Here is a 9,970-nt window from a genome sequence, read left to right on the forward strand (position 1 = left end):
TTCACAAACTATGCATCTGACAAGGGATTAATATCCAGAATATACAAGGAACTCAAACAACATCGCAATAAAAAAAACCCAAGTAACCCAATTTTAAAAAATGGGCAAAGGAGCTAAATAGGCATTTCTCAAAGGAAGATATACGAATGGCCAACAGACACATGAAAAAATGCTCAGCATCACTAAGCATCAGGGAAATGCGAATCAAAACCACACTGAGATATCATCACATGCCAGTTAGACTGGCCATTATCAAAAAGACAGAATAACAAATGCTGGTGAGGATGCAGAGAAAGGGGAGCCTCCTACACTGTTGGTGGGACTGTAAATTAGTACAGCCACTATGGAAAACAGTGTGGAGGTTCCTCAAACAACTACAGATAGAACTGCCATAGGATCCAGCCATCCCACTGTTGGGTACATACCCAAAGGAACGGAAATCATCATGTAGAAGGGACACCTGCACTCCCATGTTTATTGCAGCTCTATCTACAATAGCTAAGATATGGAAGAAACATAAATGTCCATCGTCGGACGACTGGATAAGGAAAACGTGGTATATATACACAATGACGTACTACTCTGCCATAAAAAGGAATGAAATTCTGCCATTTGCAGCACCACAGATGAACTTAGAGAAAATTATGTTAATAATTTTTTATGTTAAAAGAGAAATACCTCACGTCCTCACTCTAGTGGGAGCTGGATAAAAAAAAAGATAGATACAACAATCACAGTAATTCCTTGAACCTTCAAAAGGAGAGAACAGAACTAAGGTGGAGTGAGGGTTAGAGAGAAATTGGCAAAGGGCTACAAAAAAAATGTTTACATTGTGTAATGATAAAAACAATTCTTCAAAGCAGGCATTTTTATTTCCATTTTACAGATGAGAGAAATGACAACCAGAGACAGGAAGTCATTGGCATTTATTCTTTTCTCTTTTTTTAAATAAACTGTTTTTTATTTTTTTGTTTTGGTAGCTGGCTGGTTCAGGGATCCAAACCATGACCCTGGTATTACAAGGCTGTACTCTAACCAATTGAGCTAACCGGCCAGTCTGGCATTTATTTTTTCCTGAGTGCCTACTTGGTGCCAGGTACCATCCTAGGTACAGGAGATTCAGCAGAAAACAAGACCAATGACGTCCTTGCTTTTCTGGAACTTGTCATTCTCATAGGATGGGACAGAGAATTAACAAGTGAACTAGTAACCATATAAGATGCTTCGGGCTGTGTTGCTCTTATCAAAATCACCAGCGACACTCACCAAAGGCAAGGGTGAAAACTGAGGACCAGTTCAGGGGCCATCACCTTAATACAAGCAAGATGACAGTCACTTGGGCTATGGTGGTGGCAATGGAGGTGGAGAGAAGTATTTGTATCCTGGATATGTTTTGAAAGTAGAACTGAAGATGGAATGTGCTGATGGGTTAGAAAGATGAGAATCTAGAAGTATTTCCAAGTTTCTGGCTGAGCAATTGGATGGATGGATGGAGAAGACTGTGGGAAGAGCCTGTCTGGGGACACAGGGAGGTCAGGAATGGAGCTTGGGATGTGATAACTCTGAGATGCACATTAGATACCCAGATGGAGGCGTCGAGCAGTCAGTCAGACATGCTTCTCTGGATATCAGGAGGGGGCCAGAGCTGTCACTATATATGTGACATTTAACAGCTGTGACTGGATGAGGGCATGAAGCAGCAAGTGTTGATAGAACGGAGAGGAGGTTCCAGGTTTTAGTCATAGGGCCTTCTGAAGAAAAGAGGAGGAACCATCTATTTTGTTTACAGCTGTACTCTTTGGAGTCTGGAACAGGGCCTCGCACAAGGTAACTGGTGGGTGAGTACTTGCTGAATAAATAGCTAACTGAATGAATCAATGAGTAATGCTAAGTGCCAAGAAGGAAAGGAAACAGGGTGATGAGTTAAAGAGTGCATGAGGGTGGGCTGGCTGGTTAGCTGACTGGTTGGAGCATGGTGTTGATAACTCCAAGGTTCAGGGTTCAGATCCCCATGCCAGCCAGCTGCCAAAAACAAAATAGAATGCATGAGGGAGAGTGGTCTTCTTTATAGAGGATGGTCAGGAGAGCCTCTTTGACAGGTGGCATTTGAGCCAAGCCCTGAAAGACAAGAAGTCAGTTGTGTAAAGAGTTGCAGAGAAACCCGCAAGTGCAAAGGCACGGGGGCAGAAGCAAATCTGGCCCGCTGCAGAATCAGTGCACTCAGAGCACTAGGACTCTGGATCACGTAAGAAATAGCAGGCCCAGAACCTGGACTTTGGATCCTATCCTGGGCGTCCTAGAGGGTTTTAAACACAGGAGTGAAGTGATCAGATTAATATTTCAGATGATCCCTCTGGGGCAGGTGGAGAATGTTCTGCAGAGTCAGGAATGGAAGCAAAGAGGGTGTTAGGAAGTACTCATGCAGTGGCCAAGGCCAGAGATGGCTTGCCTGTGGTAGGGGGAGTAGGGAGGGAAAGGAGTGGGCAGATTCAAGGTATTTTAGGAATAGAATGCAGGATTGGGATTCAATCTCACCTTGGCGATGTTTCTCACTGACAAACTTGGGAGGGCCTTGGGTAGGAGCCAGGACCCTAGTAGGGCTAGGGAGTTTGCTCTTAGGGTCTCTCTCCTTAGTCACTCCAATCCCAGACTCCAGGGGCTGCCCCAGGCTGGAAAATGTGGAAGATGGTGGGAAGGGGTGGCATTCCGTGCCAGGCTCTGGGCCAGGACTCTAAGTCAGCTAAGGCCTGGTACTTTGGGATAGTCCTTCCTCCTTTTTCCTCCACCAAATCTAGGTTCATGATCTCTTTCCAAGCCTGGTTCTCCTCTAGTGTTTCCTCTGTACAAAATTCTTCAACACGCTTCCTGCTGAGAAGTAGAATTATGTCTACTCCCTTCAATTTGGGCCCTGAGACCCTAGAATACAGTGGGCCTGATGCTATGCCAGGTTTCAGGCCCAGGTATTAAGAAACTGGCAGCTCCTGCTTCCCATCTCTTGGGAGCTCGCCCTGAGCTCGTCCTTCCACTGTGCTGTGAGGAAGCCAAGCAGCCACATGGAGAGGCCACAGACAGCTGTCCCAGCTGACGCCCCTGGCTGAGCTTCCAGCCGACAGCCAGCAACAGCTGCCCCATGTGTGAGTGATGGGATGATTCCAGCCCCAAACTGTGGGCCACCCCTACTGATCTTGCTTTGGAGCAGAGACGAGCTGTCCTGAGTGCTGCCCAAATTGCAGATTTGTGAGCATAATAAATGATTACTTTAAGCCACTGAGTTTGTAGTGGTTTGTTATGTGGCAGTAGATAACCAGGACTCTGTGCTTCCCCTCTCCAGGGCCTATCACCAAATAGCACTGAGTTTTCCTTCTAAATACCTCTTAAATCCATCATCTTCTCTGCCTCCTGGACAACTCCTTTAGCATCCTAATCGATGTCCTCCCACTTACTCTTGCAGCAGCAGGGTTGTTTTCTCACAGCTGTGCAGAGAACTTGCTGAAAAGCACATCTGATTACCTCCCCAACCCATCTGCACCCACTTGAAGCATTCAGTGGCTCTCCAGTCCTCCTCCCATCAAGGCTTATCCACCCCTTTCCCCTTCGGGCTTCAGCCACACTGGTCTTTCTTCTCTTCCTCCAGTCCCCCACCCTGCCTTTGCTCCTGCCATTCCCATTCCCTGAGATGCCCTGCCCCACCCATCTAGTTACCTCTCCCTCATGCTTAAGGTCTCAGCTCAAATTCACGTCTTGGGTGAACTGCCCCTAAGCCAGGTTCTCAAAATAGGGTCCCTAACCAGCATCATCAGCATCAGCTGGGAACTTGTTAGAAATGCAAATTCTCAGTCCAAACCCAGAACTAAAGAATCATTAACTCTGGGGCAGGGCCCAGCAGTCTGTGTTTAACAAGCCCTGCAGGTGATTCTGATCCGTGCACTGGAGAACTGCCACTCTAAAGCCCCCGGTTCAGGTCAGGGACTTTATTTTCTCCCATCCCCAGATTCCTTTCCTGCAGAGGTTTGCATTTGTGATGAGAAAGGTCTTTGTGAGATTATCCAATGAATGTCTGGCTCCCCGACAGGCCTGAGTACAGGCACCGCTCTCTGCTCCTCATTGCTCCCAGCAACTCGCCCGGTGCCTGGCACGTGCCAGGAGCTTAGGGCCAGGGGATGAGCAAATAGTGACTGTCAGCTTCCAGATGGTCATGGGTTCCCTCAGGTGCGGGAGAGGGAAAGGGACTGATTTGGGACCTTAAAAGTGGCCAAGGAAGGGGAGGATGAGAAACCTTAAAGAACCTGGGGAGACTTCAGCCCCTGCAGAAAAGGGGCCAAGGAAGAGTGTCCAGAGCCAGAGCTGCCCCCTCCGCCACTTCCCCTCCCCCTCCCTTCCCCTCCCCTGGGGTAGCCCTCAGCTGACTTCTATCGGGCATTGAGCGAGGCCTTGTTCTATGGGCTTAACGTGTTTTATATCACCTAATACTCACAACAAACTTTTTTTTTTTGGCAGCTGGCTAGTCCAGGGATCCAACAACAAGGCTTTGAGTTGTGTTAGCATTCCCATTTTACAGACAGGGAAACTGAGGCCCAGTGAGATTTAGTAACTTGGCCGAGATCAGGGTAGGGCAGGACTTGAGCCCAGGCTGTGGGACTGTGGCACTGCCCCTAGCCATCGATGCCCAGGTAGGAAACACTCAGCTGGGGCAGAGGTAAGGTGGGAGCTGCAGGGACCCTTGTGTGCCTGTCCACAGGGCAGCCTCAGCCACAACAGATCGTGGACCTGTTGTGGCTGAGGCTCCAGTGTGCCATGCCTTCCCAAGCTCTCAAGAGAAACCCAAACTGTGGATTTTATCTTTTTTTTTTTAAAGATGACCGGTAAGGGGATCTTAACCCTTGACTTGGTGTTGTCAGCACCACGCTCAGCCAGTGAGCGAACCGGCCATCCCTATATGGGATCCGAACCCGGGGCCTTGGTGTTATCAGCACCGCACTCTCCCGAGTGAGCCACGGGCCGGCCCCAAACTGTGGATTTTAATACAAAATCTCCCTGTGTCTAAACGTTAACAAGTGATTATATTTTTTAAAAACTCAGATGCTTCTATAGACCAGATAAAGCCTGCACCGGATGACGTCAGGTGCCCAAATTGAGGGTGTAAATAGTACCAGATGGCGTCCATGGCTATGTCAACGTTGCTGCTTCTGCCATCTGTGGGGCAGTCCACTTTCGATTCAGGGGCCACTCTCAGTGGGATGGCCCCATTTTCCCTAAGGGAAGACCCCAAATGTTGACCCTGACCTTCATGTCTCAGACCCCACTGCACGGGGCTGAGTCTGCCTGGTGATAGCAGAGTGTCTAGAGTTCTGGCCAGCAGGCAGAAGGCACTCACTAAATGCCTGCTGATGGGAGGAATCGGGCAAGTCTGCCCACCTCTGAGCCTCCACCCCCTACCCTACACATGCTGGCTCCTCCCCCTCCCCTGCCCTGGGTGGGTGGGGGTGGGGCGCTGGTAGGTTAAAAGCCGGCAGCTGGGGGTCCCTTGCATGCTGGGTCCCTGTGGAGCTTGAGTTGAGGCATGGCTACCGCCAGCCCTGTGAGTTCACCTGCCTGTCCTTTCTGGAGCAAGAGATGGGTTGGGGGGCCAGGGGCGGCATGGCGGGCAGCTGGGGCTAGAGCTCACAGCCACCTTCTTTTCTTTGGTCAGGCTGAGGCTAAGGGAGGAACCCAAAAGTGGGAGAAGGAGGAGAAGGAGAAGAAGGAAGAGGAGGCTCTTAAGTCTCCCAGGACTTTGCCGTCTCTGGGGAGGAAGGCCCGGGATGGGGGCCCTGTGGAGGCCAAGCTAGCGCTTCACCCCTTGCAGAACAGGTAGGTAGGGGGCTGCAGAACTGAACACAGACCGCTGCTTTTAGGCCAGCTTCTGTGATTGCTGGCTGTGTGGCCTAGGATGGCGCTTTCCTCTCACAGACCACAGTGCCTCATTGTGAAGGGCCAGAGCTGAGCTAGGCCTTGGGCCCCGTTGGCTTTGCCAGCCTTAACCCAACTGAGATTCTGGGTTACTGCCATCCCCCAGCCCTTCAGAATAACTGACTTCACTCGTCTTGCGGGGGGGGGGTCTGTGCCCCAAATCCTATCCCCCAGTTTTTTCTTGAAGGAGAGGGACCTCCCTGCCAACCCAGTGCTGCTGGGGGTGGACATGGGGGCCTCTCTGCTTCCTCCCGGCCACCTCCCTGTGCACCCTCCAACCAGGTGGGCTCTGTGGTTCTTCAAGAATGACCGCAGCCGGGCCTGGCAGGACAACCTGCATCTGGTCACCAAGGTTGACACCGTGGAGGACTTTTGGGCGTGAGTGTCTGCCCCTCATGAACTGGGGCCAGGGGCTCTGAGCTCAGGATCCTTCCCAGATTCCATCCCTCCAGGGGGTTGCTTCCTACACAGCCCTGCCAGCCCTTTGTTGAGGGCTGGGGCTTCGTGGGTTCTGTCCAGGGGGCATTGGGGTTGGGATACGGCCACCCTCCCCCACCTTGAAGCCTTTACGGGGCTTAAGGAGGGTGCCTGGGGAGTGGGAGAAGCAAGAAGCTAACCCTGACTCTGCCACTCCATGACTTTGTGACTCTGGGCAAGTCCCTTCCCCTCTCTGAACCTGCCTCAGCCACAAAGTGAGGATTAGGCTGCTACAGAGTGTCTGTGCGTGACCAAGGAAGAGGATCTGAAAAGTACTGTGCAAACCCTAGGGGACGGCAAGAAGGCCTGGGGCTCCAGATGCAGGGGCGCCCTGGGGGTCTACGACCCTCCTCAGGGGCTCTGGCTTCACTGGGCTTTGATGGTTGGGGACGGCTCCAGGGAGAAGGTGGGGTTTGAAGGTTTGGGTAAGTAGGGAGGGAATTCCAGGCAGCAGACTGAGGGTGAACAAAGGCGTGGAGGCTGGAAGGTGCTGGGAAGCAGTGGAGTCTGGTGAGGAGCTGGGGGGGTGGAGACCAGATGGAACTGGGCCCTGAAGAACCTTGACTTTCAGCACGGGGCTGGGGGGGTTCTGTCTCCAGGATGTACAGTCACATCCAGCTGGCTAGTAAGCTGTCTTCCGGCTGTGACTACGCGCTATTCAAGGTAAGCTCTGCTCTCTGTCCCCCCGCCTCAAAGGACAGGCAGCTGATTCTTCCGACCTTCTGCCACATTCCTCTCTCATAGGGGAATTGGGGTGGGATGTCGCAGACAGCCTCTCTTAGAGCAGAGATGTGATTCCTGATTGGAAATTCTGTACAGATCCTGGACAAAGTATGTCAGACCTGAGTCGTACCTTGAAGGACATTTAAGAGTCTGGAAGGGGTTGGGGGAGAAGAGGATGAAGGAAGGAGCCCAGGTTTCTGGCCTGGCTTCTTAACTAGGACACACATCAGAACTGCCCGAGGACACTCCTCACCAATGTCCAGGCCCATCCCTGAGGTGCTGACACCACTGTTTAAAGATTCCCCAGCTGCTTTCTGCCCAGCAAGGTTTCGGGACGTGTGTGGCCAAACCCGGATGTCTCCTCTTGCCCACACTGGGGTCTGCCCCAGAGGCTTCCTTAATTGTCCCCATTTGAATTCTTGTCTCAAGGAATTCAGTTCAGTAAAGGAGACACACACAGATGACTGTAAGAGGTGACCAAGATTGAGGCTCAGGGGCCTGTGGGAGTTCAGAACGGTATCTGTCTGGTGGGCTTAGTGGTTGGTGGTGGAACCTACTTGGACAGAGGGGATGCAGGTGAAAGAGAACCTGGCCTATATCGGGGCTGGGCAGAGGGCAGACAAAGTTGGGAAGGTAACTGGGTCCCCACTTCCCACTGAACCAAAAGACAGTTGATTTGCCATCCCACCTGGCAGGATGGCATCAAGCCCATGTGGGAAGACAGCAGGAACAAGTGCGGTGGCCGCTGGCTGGTCAGCCTTGCCAAGCAGCAGCGCCATAGTGAGCTGGACCGTCTGTGGCTGGAGACAGTGAGTTGGGGGAGCTGGGAGGGATCGTCCCCAGGGAAAGGGGATGGGGCTGGCTTGGGTCTCTTGGTGGCAGGGGTCCCAAGAACAGCGGGGCAGTCCCCATGCCCCAGCTGGAGGTCTCACCATTTCCCCCTTTGGGAGCAGCTGCTGTGTCTGATTGGGGAGAGCTTTGATGAACACAGCAGGGAGGTGTGTGGGGCTGTCATCAATATCCGCACCAAAGGGGACAAGATTGCTGTGTGGACCCGGGAGGCGGAGAACCAGGCGGGCGTGCTGCACATCGGGTGAGGGGTATTTCTGGCTCAGGCAGGGGGGTGGCTTGCCCTGCAAGGGAGACCTCTGGAACTCTCCATACCCCTCTCCCCCTTCTGCCTTGCCCCCCCCTGTATAAAAGGGTTTGGAATCCAGATTTCAAACTATTTCTAGCACAATTCTTCTTTTGTATTAGTCATTTTGGGGTTTCCACATGGGTAAGACACAAGGGGAGTGGCTGTAGCTGAAACAAGGGTAGGAGTTTGGTGGCCTAGGTTACAGGACCCTCTGCTGACTACCCATGTCTTGATCCCTCTCTGTCCCACCCCCTAGGCATGTATACAAAGAGCGCCTGGGCCTCTCCACGAGCACTGTCATCGGGTACCAGGCCCACGCAGACACGGCCACCAAGAGCAACTCTCTGGCCAAGAACAAGTTTGTGGTGTAAATTCAGCAGCCACCACTTGAGCGTCTTACTGCGCAGGATGTGTGGGGGAGGCTGAGCTATACTGCCTATCCTGGGCAGGACTGGGGGGCAGACAGCCCGTTTCTTAGCTGTCCTTGAGTCAGTATGAATATGAACACTCTAACATGAGCTGGGACCCAGGCCTAGGGGCAGCTCAGTGGTGGTGGGGACGGGGGGGACAGCATGAGGCCCTAGCTTTTCCTAATTTTCCTTGTTTCACCTGGGGGTGTGGTGGAGTGAGTCATGGGGGAAAATGGGAGCCCAACCTCAGGTGGAAAGAAGATAGGAGAATCCTATGCTCCAGCACGTACTGTGTCCACCTGGGCAGGGGGCTAGGTGCTCTGAGGGCCAGACTCTTCCATTTCAGGGGGAGGGGCCTCAAGGCCACTGCCACTCTGGAGCTAGAGTTCAGAGACAGAAGTGGGGAGCTTCTCTTTGTGACCATTGCCTGTCATCAGATCTGTACCTGGATGGGTTAGAGGGAGAACGCCATCATTTGTACAGAGGGACATGGACAGGGCCAGCCCAGCTGCCTTGCCTGCTGCGCTTGCCTCCTGGCAAGACTGAAGTGGAGGTGGGCTGATGAGGCCCCCAGCCCCAGGTGAAGGGGGGTGACAGTGATCTAGGCCTCACCATGGTTCTGTTAAAGGTGGATTAACTTGAAGATGATGAAGCTTAATCCCCTTTCTGTTCCTGTTCTAAATGAATACTTCTAAATCAAATCGGAATTATTTTTGAGGGCTCTAGCTGGATCAGTACAGCCTTATACGGCACGGGTTCGGAGGCCTGTACTGCCCAGCCGCCAAGAAAAAGATGCAGGCTCCCTGAAACGGGGTTTAACCTCAACCCGCCAAGGAGGTTTGAGCCAGCGGGTGGGGTATATGCCTTTGGCAAAACCGAGGGGCAGGGCACTCATAAGACATGTCCTCGTCTGGCCTGAGTTGGGTCAGGGGATAGAGCTGAATTTCCGCCAAGTGAAACCTGCATCCTCTTCGATTCCACCGTAATAAAACGTCCGGCACGTGTGTTAAAGCCTCAAACCAGGTCCCCATCCGCATCCGTTCACCGGAGCAGCAGTTACTCTTGCCCAGGGATGAGCTCCGTTCGACAGCATGCCGGGGACCGGGGTGGCGCCGCTACTGAGCCTTGCGTGGCTGGGGGACCTGGGGGTCCTTCACGCCTGCCGCTTCCTGCGCCATCAGAAGGCGTCTCAGGAGGGTCTGAAGGACGCTGGGGGCCTCTTTGCGACCGGCGGCGCGGGGGCTGGGGCCCGGCCTGGAGGCGGGGCTCCGAG

General features: G+C 52.7%; 1 protein-coding gene across 1 annotated transcript; it reads left to right on the top strand.

Moving 5' to 3' along the window:
- Positions 1-5,560: 5,560 nt before the first annotated feature.
- On the top strand, positions 5,561-8,658 carry EIF4E1B (eukaryotic translation initiation factor 4E family member 1B). Its single transcript, XM_008584930.1, has 7 exons — positions 5,561-5,578; positions 5,690-5,850; positions 6,232-6,327; positions 7,026-7,089; positions 7,845-7,958; positions 8,103-8,242; positions 8,544-8,658. Exons 1-7 carry the CDS (start codon positions 5,561-5,563, stop codon positions 8,656-8,658), a joined length of 708 nt encoding a protein of 235 aa, XP_008583152.1.
- Positions 8,659-9,970: the final 1,312 nt, after the last annotated feature.

This window comes from Galeopterus variegatus, unplaced genomic scaffold (assembly GCF_000696425.1).
Source record: "Galeopterus variegatus unplaced genomic scaffold, G_variegatus-3.0.2 Scaffold3407, whole genome shotgun sequence".
NCBI classification, from domain to species: Eukaryota; Metazoa; Chordata; class Mammalia; order Dermoptera; family Cynocephalidae; genus Galeopterus; species Galeopterus variegatus.

Coding starts and splice junctions, on each gene's coding strand:
- EIF4E1B (XM_008584930.1), top strand. Junction 6,328..7,025: donor ACCGTGGAGGACTTTTGGGC/GTGAGTGTCTGC, acceptor TTCTGTCTCCAG/GATGTACAGTCACATCCAGC. Junction 7,959..8,102: donor ACCGTCTGTGGCTGGAGACA/GTGAGTTGGGGG, acceptor CTTTGGGAGCAG/CTGCTGTGTCTGATTGGGGA.